Raw genomic sequence first — 13551 nt, 5'->3', positions numbered from 1 at the left:
GGCGTTCCCAGAAGCATCTTTGTGTTTTAGCAGAGAAGAAGGAGTTTGATACTCGGGTTTGGTTGTAGAATGTTATCTGTCCTTGATTTCTTTTGAATTGTTCATTGAATTTTCTCAGATCTGATGATCTAATTTCCTATCTTTGCAATTCCGTTTTAATTTCTTAGCTTTGCTATCCAATTTATTTAGATTCCTACAATTCGAATCCAGTTCAGCTACGTAATGTGTTTGCAATCTATTTTTGAGTTTTACTTGGTCAAAGTATGAACTAGTTGTGTGTTAATTTGCATTGTCAAACCTGAATAAGATCTGAAATATGAAAAACTACAAGCTCTTTCATTGTTCTGTGATGCTCAGCGATAGAAGTGTTAATAGGTAAAGAAGGTCCCTCAGAGACTTCTGAAGATTTCTCTTGAATTCTCAAAGCCTTGAAAGTTCTCTCAATCTCTGGATTTAACTCAAATAATTTGTCTGTTGAAGTCCTGGTCATGAAATCAAAGTCAAAAATGAGTATTCAAATAAATTTCCACTATAAGCAAGTAAGATGTGAGACAAAATTTCCAAAGAAAATTTCACAAACTAAAATCAATCACACATTCCTAGTTATTTGAGTCCCCGACGACGACGCTAAAATTTGATGTCACCTTTTTACTTGTCACAAGGCGCTTCAAATTAATAAAGATAGGAAACCAAAGTAAACTCAAGAAAAGAGATGTAGCAACGAGTCCCAAGTCATATTTTTCCAAGGATAACTAGTAAATGTGTATTCAAATTTGATCCCTAAACTCTTTTTGATTTTTTTTCTCTGTTGATAATGGAAATTTAACCTTTAAACTGAAATTCTGGACTAATGATATGAAAGAAAACATAAAATACCCTCTAATGCTTTACAATAAATCAATCAAGTAACTTTGCTCACTGAATTCAACTCAAGGTAAACAAGTATAAGAGAAATCTATCCTCAACAGGAATCAAATGTCTAACAAGAAAATACTTGATTCAAACTGAGCAAAATTACACTTCACAACTTCCCTCTAAAAATGTGAAACTACACTGCTTCAAATAAAAGAATTGAGAAAGCAACAACACTTAGCATCAAATTGATCAAATAGCATTTCAAATAAGCTGCTGCATAATATCAGAAATAAAAAAATCAGATATAGAATTCTTAAATTAAATTTCATTCAACAATTCAACTAAACTCTTGTCTTGATCCGGATTTAGCTTCACCTATAACTACTTAACTAACTAAACTTGCCGAAACTACTCTTAATTAGATTAGGAAATTGTTACAACAGAACTTGTAAAATGGAATCTAGAATTCAAATTGACGAATGATCTTGCTGTAAACAATTAAGAAATTAACTTGCAAGACTAATTAGTATGTAACAAAGATAAAACTAACTTCTGAATTTCCTAAATAACTAATGAAACTGAACAAATTTGAAATTCTAATACAGAATTAACTATTAAACTTTGAATTGTGATCTCAACAGAAATCGAGAACAGAGATCTTAATCTCAGTTATTAATTTCAATTAAATTCAAAATTGATTGGGATTTTCTACAGAGAAGAACAATTGAAATATAAATACTTGAAAATAAATCTCTAATCTAGGTAAAGATAAGAGATCCGATCTCTTCTCTTTGCTTCAATGCAAAAGAACAATTGAGAACACCCATCAAGTTCACAACAGCAAAATTAGATCTCCCATCCTGTTAATAAGATGCGCCAAGCTTCTGGGAACGCCCTTTCAGCTTGTGATCGAATTGCATGAAGAACAGAGGAATGATGTGGATCACACAGTTACAATCGATTGATCGGATCGATTCAATAACTGCAAACGAAGGTGGAGGTGGAACTGATGTAGAAGCTTCAAGGAACGCCCTTCTAACCTCTATGAATGACTGGAATCCACAGATCTAGGGAACACCCATTGATCTGTGGCTGCGGCAGATTGCGGAAGAGAGAAATCGGAGATCGGGGAACATCCACTGATCTTGATATATACCTCGATTACTGATCGCCGGTTGATACAAGACTTGCTATCGAAGATGGAATTCAGATTCAAGATCTGGATTGTGAATGGAGCTTGCGATGCCGAGGTGGTGAGGAAGAATTAGCACGATGAACAGTAGTGCAAGCCCCTATTCATCGTGTCGTAGTTGCATTTTTTTTAGTTCAATTCCGGACCGGTTCACTTGCTTGGTTCGGTTCGGGTTCAACAGTACTCAACCCCTTTAGTATATCAGCAACTCACTTGATCCACCAAGTTCAACAATACTTTGGCGTGGGTCGAATCCATGTCCAAGCTAGTTTACTTGAGTCCATCCAAGTGTGATCCATAATTAGTCCAAATCTTTACCTACAACAAAGATTAGAAAATATAAGGCACAAATCATGAATTTAAAATAACTAATTAGATTAGGTCAAAATAAACCTTGAATAACCAAATCTATCTCCAAAATCAATTACTCAAACAAAATAAGCCCCAAAGCCAAACGATTCGAATCAACATATAAAACCAATTTGACAAATCATCAATCTTGCCGAAGAACCCCTCCGGCAAGGTGGACGATCGAATCTGTCATCGCTGCTTGCAACTTGCACCTTTGTTGTCGCTGTCGTCGCCACTTGGAATCAAGAAGATGAGGTGGACTATGGATGGTCGGCCGGCAGCAATGAAGAGAAGAAGAAGGGCCGCCAGTCGGTGGTGAGGAAGAAGGAGACGAAGGGGAGTGGGCGTCATGAGCCCTAGTTGACGCGAGGAAAAAGTTGCAAACAGAAGATCGCGAGGAAGAGGAAAACATGAGAGAAGATGTGTTCTGTTCGTCCGCGTGAGAGAAAAGGTAAGGATTCTTAATGGGTTTTGGATTTGGGTCCATTAGAGCTTAGATCTGGTTCATTAAGGGTAGGGTTCAAATTGGGCTTCAAATCGGATGAGTTGGGCTTTTGAAGTTGGACTTTTATAATTACATTGAATTGGAGCTTCACTTCTTGATGAACACCTGAATTATTTGATCCTAATCAACGGCCTAGATGCTTCCCTACAAAACAAGATGCACCTTTTAGATAAAATCCTAGAAAATATAGGAAAAATTATATCAAGACTCTAAATAGATATCAACTCGAAAAATATGATATAAACGCGGAATTAAGCATACGAGAGGGTAAAAATGCTAAGTATAAGAGCTAAAATAGTGCATCAAAATGCTAGTTATCAAACCACATAGGTTGTAACCTAGTAAACCTCTACCTCTTATTTTAATTTATGTTATTGTTGTTTTAATTAATTAGTGTGTCCTTGATAAGTAGCAAGAGAAGTTCTAATTTGATTTGTAGACTATTCACACGCCTCTAGCCGGCCCACCCGATCCAACACTTGTGTCTCCTCTTCCAATATATTGGGATATAGTCAAAGTCTCACATTAGAAATACATGTAAAAGATCATGAATTTATAAGATGGAAGATATCTTCATTGATAAGAAACCTTTTGGTTAAAGGTCAAAAATAAATCCATGAGAGTTTAGATCCAAAGTAGATAATAGCATACTATTGTGAAAATATGTGAATTCTTTTAGTCCTAATAAGTAGTATCAGAGTCATGGTCTAGATTGATCCATGTCAATGGAATAGTGGCCTTGAACGAAGGAGGTGGGGGCTTCTAGAGGAGAGAACTCTAAGCGAATAGTCCAAGTAGGTCAAGGGTGATAGGATTCTTGGTGGAAATCCTGGAGGTGTAAACTCTAGGTGGTGAAAAAGTTTTAGAGGAGAAGAGTGACCTCAATTGACTAAATGCTTGAGGGGGAGATTTAGAGCAGGTCAATACTAACCAAATACTTGAGGGGAGGCCCGGAACAAGTCAAGGGTGACCGGATGCTTAAGGGACCGAACCATGAGAATAATGATGGTCTTTCATTTGAGGCAAAGATTGTTACGAATACAATCAAAGTTCTACATTGAAAATACATGGAAAAGTTTATGAGTTTATAATATCGAAGATATCTCTATTGGTTTGATGTTTTTTGGGTAGAGGTCAAAAATAATTCTATGAGGGTTTAAATCTAAAGTGGACAATATCATATAATTATAGAAACATAGGTGCATCATCAAGCCTCCTCCATATAGTACTGTTTGTCATGTGTAGACAGTCTCCCATGTGCTATTAACCAAAGGATGAAGGCACGACTCAACTATAGTTGAACAAAATATAAATAACATAAGAGGACAATGATACGATGGGTTAAATATAAAAAGTAAACAATAAGAAGTAAAAAAATAAAAGATTGCTAGATATAAATTTGAGAATTTTTTATATATCATGTGGTTATAGTAGTCCTAATTTAGTTTTTTTGTGATATAACTAATTCTTATTTTAATATTATAATATTTTTTTAGTATGATAGAACGTATATATTCATTATATTCTTCTAGATTATGCAAGCAAAGGGAAATTTTGCAAGACCATGTTATAAATTTAACTCATAAATTATTATCACAAATACATTTTCAAAGTATCATAGTCTCTATATATAAACTTAAATAAAATAGTAATTATCCTAAAATAAAAATTGAAACAATTTCTAATAACGTGAGATTGAAAATTTTAAACGTTTATCGGGTATGATTATTTGATATGATATATTATTTACAGTTAATATTGTTAATAAATTTTTACAATATAAAAATATGAATAGATGAGTTGAAAGATTTTTTTCCTTTTTTAATAATTATAGAGAAAATAGATTAATATCTATTATGATTTCTACTAAACAGTTTGTGAATAAAATAAATAGAATCAAAATTCATTAAAAATGTATAATTTGAAGAAAATAAATAATTTGATGAGAGTGAAATTAATGAGGTGAAATTTTACTTGAAGAATCTTCTTAAATTAATTATTTGGATCATGACCTTTTTTGGTTTGAATCGTTTACGATATATAAATATAATTTTGATTTTCTGTATAACGTGGAAAAGTTAATATTGGTTGATGAAAATTTTTTAAAAGAAAATATTTGAACTTTGAATGTTGAAAACTTTTTAAAATATGCCATATTATTTGGTATTAATCCTTTTGATTTATTTTGATAATTAACCGTTTTCTTAAAAAAAATCAGAATTAAAAAAATATTAAACCTTATAAAAATTATTTTTTAAAATTCATGGATATGGATATGTTATAACATACTATTTATATTTCACAATGTCTTACAAAAATTAAATGATTTAACAATTTTATTAATTAAAAAATTATTTTTAAAATTTAAATATAAAATTTTAATTAAAAAATATTCAATTAAATTTTATATATTTTCTAAAAATAATATTTTAAAAAATAATTAAAAAAATAATTTTTTTTTCTCTAGATGAAAGAAAATGATTAAGTAGGTTGCATCACCTATTTGCCTGTTATTGATTATTATTATTGTTTTTATAACTCCAGCTCATACTATATATCCGAAGTGGATTGATCCATCCTATAAAATTTATCATCGGTCCTCAGAAGTAAATCACGGAACCATAGTATCAAGTCATCCGCAGCCGACCTGTAAGACTATCCAACGCCGAATTGATTCTCTACTTGTGAAGGTAAATTCGTGGATATTTTTCACCGATGGGTACTTCAGCCCAAGACTATCCAACTTTTTCAGTAAATTCAGCGCCAATACATATCTCAACAAAGGATTAAATCATAACACTCTAAGAATCTCCATTACGCCTTAGCCAATGCATCATATGGGGTAAAAGTCTCCGTTACACCTTAGCCAATGCATCATGCTTGTTGGAGTCACCTACTTCCCTTTAATAGGCAAAAAATAATTGATTCATCCTTAGGGTGCGTTTGGTTCAAGTTATCATATATAATCTTAGTTATGTGATTATCAGGTAATCACATAACTAAGATTATGGGGAATAAAACATAACCAAATGTTGTTTGGTTCAATCTAGTTAATGCAATAAAAACTTGTTTGTTTGAAAGTTTTAATGAATAACCTAGTTTAATATTTTACTATATTAACCTCAGTTACAAAACCAACTATATTTAACTCTACGTTTTTTTACTTTTTTTTCATGTTTTTCTTTATTTATATACATATATATATATATATATTTTTTGTTTTTTTGATGTTTTTTATTTTTTTTCATTTTTAAATTTTTTTAGTTTTTTTCAAAGTTTTTTATTTTTTAATGTTTCTTTTTTTAAAATTTTTATGTTTTTTTACATTTTTTTATTTTTTAAATTTTTTATTTTTTTTGTTTTTTTATTTTTTATGTGTTTTTCCATTTTTTATATTTTTAATTATTTTTTCTTTTTAATTTTTTTTAAATTTTTTACTTTTTTTATTTTTTTTTTATGTTTTTTATTTATTTTTATGTTTTTTTTCTATTTTTTTAATGTTTTCTATTTTTTAAAGTTTTTTACAATTTTTTATTTTTTTATTTTTTTTTACGGTTTTTTATTTTTTTATGTTTTTTAAATGTTTTAATTTTATTTTTTATATTTTTCTATTTTTTCTTTATGCTTTTCTTTTTTTGTCACATTTATCTCTTATCCGAGGGTATTTTGGGTAAAAAAATTTATTAACCCCGAAATTCGATTCCTAGTTACATGCCCCTTTTGCTGACATGTCGGGCATACAACATTACTAGGGAATCATCAATTACCTAAACCAAACAGGATTTTTATTGATAACCAAGGTTATCCAGAATAACCCCCAACCAAACACACCATAATAATGTAAATCTACTTTCCTTTTTTTTAAAAAAAAAAATAGTATTACGTATTCAGCTTACATCAATTAATCTTGGGATGACTAGTTTAGTCCTATGAAAAATTTTCACCGACCTAATCTCGCCAGAGGATTAAACCATAATACTGAAAATCTTTGTTACGCCTTAACCAATGTAACATGCTCCTGGGAGTCACCTACTTCCCTTTAATATGGTAAAAAGTAATTTGTTCATCCTAAGTGCACATCTACTTTCTCTTTTATTTTTTAAAAATTAGTACTAGATATCCAGCTTATGTCGACTAATATTGGGATGACCAATCTGGTCCTATAAAAAATTTTCATTTACCACCAGGATAAATTAAGAAATGTTTGCAACAGACAATCCATCAGCCGAGCGTTCTTAGGTCAATCGCTCATTGAAAAAAATTTATTCGTTAATTCATCGAAATTGAGACTCAATCTATATATATATAAGAAATTGATAAGGCGTGCTACCGCTACATCATTGCCGGAGAGGCTACCTACTTTCCTTTTATCTTGTGAGAATTGCATCAAAAAGTGAAATTGTCACCTTAGCGGCTCCTGTAAGACAACTTCACACACTCTAGAAGGGATGTCGGATAAATCATGAGGGATATTTATCCTAATACAATAATCTTTTGCATAGGGGAGGTAAACTTCCACTGAGATATTTTCGAACCCACTGAAAATTAATTTCAAGATTTATTATATCAAACATCTATATAATGCCAACTCGTCAATCTGTGGGAGTCAAATGAGTGTATGCTTGTATTCATTTGTGCATGTATGAGCTCTTTACAATATACATTTTGAAATTTTAGTTGACATCAAATATTTAACTTTTCAAATCAATTAATTCTATGGGTGATCTGTTTATCCTTAAAAAACCTCACTAGCTATCAAGGTAAATTAAAAAATATTTATGAAAACTCATCCAGATACCTAGTTCTTATGCTCTCTTTTCATTGAAGAAAAAAATATCTGAATGTATCATAAGTGAGATTCAAAATGTTAACCCCTTAATTACTAGGTGAAGGATTTAACCACCACAACCACGGGAGCCTACATTTTAGAATTTAGCGTGAAAATTCATATTTTTTTCTTGACTTACTTATTTTTAACTACATATGATTTACAAAATACCAAAACTCACTCTGAAGTTTTGTATATCAACTCGGAGAAGAAACGCTTGAAATCCCTAGGAAGCGGGATAAGCGAAAAAAACAAAAAGACCGCATCTTATAAATTTATTTTTTTTTAAAAAATGCAAAATTGAAAATATCCAGAGCGTCGGAAAGCGGATCGAAGAGCAATAAATGCTCCTGTAGCATGAGCTGGCGACCTGCCATACATTTAATGCAGCACGGGAACTCGTGATGGATACCGGGCATGCGACGAGATAGCCTTACGATGTATCTTGCTATTCACAGGCTTCCTCTCCTCTTCTTGCTTAACGACTCAGATTAATACTTGCACTGTTTTATTGTACGACTAAATATGACCCCGGAAACATGACAACTACAATTAATTAACTCCATGATTCCTACCAACTATTTATGAAGGACTACAATAGCGACTAAGAAGTCATCATGCCTAATTAACCAACACTACCATGACTAAACATTGTTGATCGGACCGAGTCAATACCCGAACCACTAACAGTCTCTATGACGCGTCGTCATGCGTGCGGTTCGTTCTTGACTCAACCTCAACCCATGACACGCACATCAAGCATCGCAGTTGAGGGCCGCCTTGATCTTTTGCACCGTACAGGAGATTAGGTTGTTGACAGTCTCCACCGACTCCACCGTCAACTTCGCCGTCGGCTGCAGGCTGTTCACCAGGATCTGGAACGCCACCGTCAGCAGCGACCCTCCCCCCGCCTTACCCACGTCGCCGTCGGGCAGGATGGCGAAGCCCGACGGCAAAAGGGCGACGTAGGAGGAGTCGCCGCCGCTCATCACTAGTTGCATCGCCGGCACGTCCACCGGGGCGTACACCACCAGCGACCCCGACGCGTCCGTGCACGTCTCCTGCAATATCAGCATGCTGCTTTGGTCCGCGCTCACCGCCTAGGGAAAACAATTAATTGTATCAGAATTGAATTGGATGGGATAAAACAGTCGTAACCAATATTGGCTTAGGGAGGGGAAACACTAACGCTGGCGCGGAGGAGGGAGACGGCGTTGCCGGAGTCCGGCCCCTTAGCAATGTGAGCCATCTCCTGCATCGGGCCGCCATTGGAGAGGATGTCCCACTGGCTCCGAAGCTGCTCGTTGCGGAGGAAGTCGAAGAGCTGCTGTGGCGTAGCGGGGAGCCACACCGAGGTGGCGGCGCTCAGCACCACGCCCGGTGGCTCGCCTGGGTCCGCCACGCTCTGCCGCGTCATCACTCGGACGTCCTGGCCGATGTGGACGCCCCCGCGCAGCTTGTTCCACTCGTGCGCCGACGACGAGCACACCCCGGCGCAGAAGTTGTCCGTCATGCGCTGCGCCAGTTTCACCATGCTCCGCCGTCCGCTCTGGGTTATCGCTGCAGGAACGGACGTCGTCATATTTCAGCGATCAACTCGCTCGGAATTCGTTGCATTTCAGTTCCATTGACTTACTGTTGGCGCCGTCCGTTGATGGGGAGGACATGAGGACGCCCAAGGACTGACACTGGCGTTGCAGGGCAGCGATCCAACGGGGAGCCCCCAGCGCCATGCCGGAGCTTAGCACCGGACGGAAGAGCGGGTGCACCGCCGCCTCGTCGTATTCTGCATGCTCCACCCACGTGACCTGCGTACCAACACGTCAGTGTTTTGTTTGCCTCATCAATGGCCTCCGTCCGTTGCCATTAACTACATCTAATTAATTAACAATATATATTTCGTCATTCCACATTACCCATGTTTTTACCTCAATCAACTCGCGCACAAGCGTTCTCCAGCAATTTTTCGACAGAACAATTTTCATGCTATAAAATTGGCATCATTGTTTCTAGCCACTCAAAAAGAATAATCGGCATCGTTGACATAATGCGCGTTAGCACTGTACCATCCTGATTTACCTCTACGGCGCCGTGGGACCAGCCGTATGGAGCCACTGATTCAATTTTTTTTTTTAATTTTCCTACAATGTTAGAACGGCTACCCGTTCATAGTATATACTAATATTACCAAACTTGCATTAAAGAACTCGACTAACGAGGGAGCTGCAGGAAAGGAAAGGTAAGAATGAACAGGAAAGGTAAGAATGAATAACAAGCCCTACTCAGCTTGGGCGAAAACAAAAGTAAATTAAGTCGCAGATAATTAATTAAGAATACGACGGGCATCAGTACCAGACTTTGCGTGCTTAAATTAAGTAAAAATAAAAACAACTAGGCTTGGAATAGGGCAAGCACATTAATTACCAGAAGAAATCACGTTTACGTTTGCCTTCTTTTATATATAATATATATATAAAGATGAACTAATTTATTGGTTAGTGTTCTCAAGCGAGTGGGAGAAGCATCTAAAATGCAAAGAAGCACGAGAAACAATGAGCGTGGATCGACGTGTGTTTAATTTTAAAAAACACAACGCTGACCAAAACAGAATTGTATTGGTTGCTGAAGACCCGATTAGAGATTCGGAAACACGAGGATTAGGCCTTGACTTGGAGTAAAAAAAGGACACGGAGATCTATCGCTGGCACATGGGCTTGATAAAATAACAACTATATAATTTCCGGGAAGAAAGAGGAGAGACGATACCTTAGAATAACCGTTGGGCATCTCTTGCACCACGCAACCAGAAGGCAGCCTGCGGCAGCAACCCATGCTGTCGCCGGGGCAGTTGTCTCTAGCCCCATCAAAGGAGACGTCCACCACAGCCCAAGCTCCGTCCGCGAGCTGCTTACAGAACCTAAGGAACTGGACTTTTCGGACAGGCACAAGCGGTGACAGAACCTGAAGCTCCGCATGCATCTATTATATATTTTATATCCACCCAAGGTTTCAATTAGTTGGGATTTGGACAAACCAAGTAAAGTGCACAGAAATCAGAAGCTAGCTATGCTATATGAACTCACGAGTTGCAATGCGCCATTTCTGCTGCCACCCATTCCGGCTGAGATCACATCCGCGGTGGTGGTCTTTGCGATCACCGAAGGGAACATATCTGCCCACCGATTCTGTTCGTGAATCGAGCACAAAGTGTTAAGAACTACTAGTTTTCAATCTGATTTAGCAGCCGAATTGATAATCAACTTACTGCGTCCATGAGTGTCTCGACCAGTGCCAAGGTATTGATGATGACGACGCAGCTAGACCTAGTCGCCTCGGACACGAACCCAATGGGCTTGGCGCCGATGCAGCGAGGGAAATTTTGGTGGTACTCCTCGTAGTTCAACGTCTCCCTGCCTCCATCCAAGCTCGAAATCCAAAGAGGCTCCTCCATCTGGGCCATCTTTACCAGCTCATCCATCGCCGTCAGTGCGAGCTCCAAGAACACAAGCCTCTCCTGCGATCGATCCACTCCTCCCACAACCACGCTCCTCACGGGAGTTATGACGGAGCCGAGAGGGCTCGACGCTCCTGCGGTGAAATCGATGACGGACGACAAGGTCGCGGAGACCATGGAGCTCAAACTGGCGAAAGATTTGGACCCGACGGCGAGCTCCAGGGCGGAGCTCGGCATGGGGAGAGCGATCTGCGTGGTGGAAGAGGAAAGAGGTTTGCCGATGAACTTACTGATGAGGGAGCAAACGCGATCGAGCTCATCCTTCAGCCGGGCGTTCTCTACCCTCAAGTGCTGCTCTTCGAGAGACACTTCGCCGAGCAAGGACAGGCTGCCGCAGTTGTTGCAGATGGGATTCCTCATCGCCTCCTTGATCGATAAATTCTCAGAGCGGAGCTTGTCGTTCTCCTGCCGAAGAATCGTGTTCTCGTGCCTCTCCATCTGAGTCTAATGAACTCAAAAGAAGCACCGATCATCAATCAAGCTTGTCATAAGGCAAGAAAACAGAAAAAGTGTGAAATTAACTTCTGATATATAGTTAATTACTTTCATCTGCGTTCGACGATTCTGGAACCAAAACTTGACCTGGCGAGTCTCCAAAGACAGCCTCTTGCTTAGGTCCAACCTTTGTTTCTCATCAGGATGAGGGCATTCTTTGAAGAACCTGCTCACGATGATCGAGAGATCAGACAAAATTAATTAATTAATCAAAACAAATTTCCATGAGTGTAGTACGTAATTATGATGAAGTTGGGGCGGATCCTCACCCTTCGAGTTCTTGGATTTGCTGAGGGGTGTGGCGATGGTATCGCTTCTTCTTGCGGGGATTCTCCTGCTCCAAATCCAAGTCATCTCCGGAGACGCCTCCCAAATTATCGCTTCCTCCGGACCTGCTCTCATTCTCGTCTTCCTTGTTCCGACGCAGTGACGACTCCAGCTCGCCTCCACCAGCTTTTCCAGATGTGCGAGTCCGGTTCGCCCTGTCGCCGCTTTGGCCTTCCATGTTCGCAAGCTGCTCAAAATATCAAAAGGTTATAAAATCACCCAGAGCTGTACGCTCAAAGCAAGAATTAAGCGGCAGATTAACTAATCTATCCATACCAGGGCGAGCGAGAGGCCAGAGGAAGGGAACAGTGGCTTGTAGACGGAAGAAGAGTCGAGGAGTGGCTGGGAAATGACGGCGGATGTGCGATGAGAGAAATCAGTAGTCATCCCTATTCGGCCGGCGCTGCCGCTGCCACCGCCGCCGAACAAACCTCCAAAACTCATCAAGTTTCCCTAGGGCATGCAACAAGATCTCCAGGCAATAATAACCTAAAAAGCAGGATAAGATGAAGAATATGGAACACAAAAAGGAGCTTGGAAAGCGAGCTGAACGAGAGAGAGAGAGAGAGAGAGAGAGAGAGACGAGAGGGCACACGCTGTAGCCGAAGAATAAGGAACTCGATCGGCGCTGGGAGACGGAAAATTATACGAGGCACAGTGATTTGTGTGAGCTGGTGTGGTGTGGACGATAGAAATAGACTTATCACATGTGGACACTACCAGGCCTCATGAATCCAAGGGGGGAAGCAAGAGAGATGAGCAGAAATAGGTTTGGTTGACTCCCCAACCCATACATGCATACAGAACAAAAAACAGGAGCTTTCATTATTATAGAGAAGAATGCCATTGCCTTTCCGCTGTCCCTGTCACCTGTCGCATTTCGTTTTCCTTCCATCCTGGGAAAAATGTCTAGTAAACAGTAAAATTAAATTTCTTCTCACTGCAAATCTATCAACTGCCAACTTGGTTGCCACACAAACTCGTCGGTACCCCATATTCACCTGCTTGCAACGCCTCGGGCATAAACAACCCTCATATATATTAAAAAGAATTTAATATCTTCTCTTGATTTTTTTTAGGTTTTCCATCTCTAGAGTATTCATAGGGGCTTTAAACATCTCTTTTCCTCTAATAAAATGAAACAATAAGGGAATTAGCATCCCCTCTCTCATTTGATTGTGTGAAAAAGGTGTGATGGGTAGAAATTAATATTATTTTATTGTTGATTTTTATAAATTCAGCACCACCAAGATGTGGTGCTCCTTGGAACTGATTTATAGACATCAGCATACATTAGTACGGATTTAAATCAGCACCGAGATTATAAATCAGCATCACACCTTAATACTGGTTTATTGATTTAAATCAGGACCAAAGCTACAAATCAACAGTACTAGTTTGTAGAAAAATGGTACTGATTTATGAATCAAGTATTGATTTCTTCAAACCCTCAGTGATTGATCTTTAACACCATGTGATTAGAT

General features: G+C 38.0%; 1 protein-coding gene across 2 annotated transcripts; it reads right to left on the bottom strand.

Moving 5' to 3' along the window:
- Nucleotides 1-8217: 8217 nt before the first annotated feature.
- Nucleotides 8218-12861, bottom strand: LOC121989297 (homeobox-leucine zipper protein ROC5-like). Of its 2 annotated transcripts, none has more exons than XM_042543243.1 (10): nt 12651-12861; nt 12344-12556; nt 12010-12254; nt 11789-11906; nt 10997-11689; nt 10815-10916; nt 10498-10710; nt 9368-9539; nt 8921-9291; nt 8218-8831 (listed from the first exon to the last, which is right to left on the bottom strand). In XM_042543243.1, exons 2-10 carry the CDS (start codon nt 12509-12511, stop codon nt 8487-8489), a joined length of 2427 nt encoding a protein of 808 aa, XP_042399177.1. In that variant the 5' UTR covers nt 12512-12556; nt 12651-12861; the 3' UTR covers nt 8218-8486. The 2 variants fall into 2 exon arrangements, with proteins under 2 accessions (XP_042399177.1, XP_042399178.1); XM_042543244.1 differs by having other exon boundaries at nt 12661-12861.
- Nucleotides 12862-13551: the final 690 nt, after the last annotated feature.

Source organism: Zingiber officinale, chromosome 6B (genome assembly GCF_018446385.1).
Source record: "Zingiber officinale cultivar Zhangliang chromosome 6B, Zo_v1.1, whole genome shotgun sequence".
In the NCBI taxonomy this organism is placed as follows: domain Eukaryota; kingdom Viridiplantae; phylum Streptophyta; class Magnoliopsida; order Zingiberales; family Zingiberaceae; genus Zingiber; species Zingiber officinale.
Note: the sequence above shows the minus strand (reverse complement) of the source record. Positions and strands in the feature narration are given on the sequence as shown.

What these genes read in the sequence shown, in the direction of transcription:
- LOC121989297 (XM_042543243.1), bottom strand. Translation starts at nt 12,511, where the DNA reads ATGAGTTTTGGAGGTTTGTTCGGCGGCGGTGGCAGCGGCAGCGCCGGC. An exon ending in CTGGCCTCTCGCTCGCCCTG is followed by an intron (nt 12,255 to 12,343) that starts GTATGGATAGAT and finishes TATTTTGAGCAG; the next exon opens with CTTGCGAACATGGAAGGCCA. An exon ending in TCGAGACACTCATGGACGCA is followed by an intron (nt 10,917 to 10,996) that starts GTAAGTTGATTA and finishes ATTCACGAACAG; the next exon opens with AATCGGTGGGCAGATATGTT.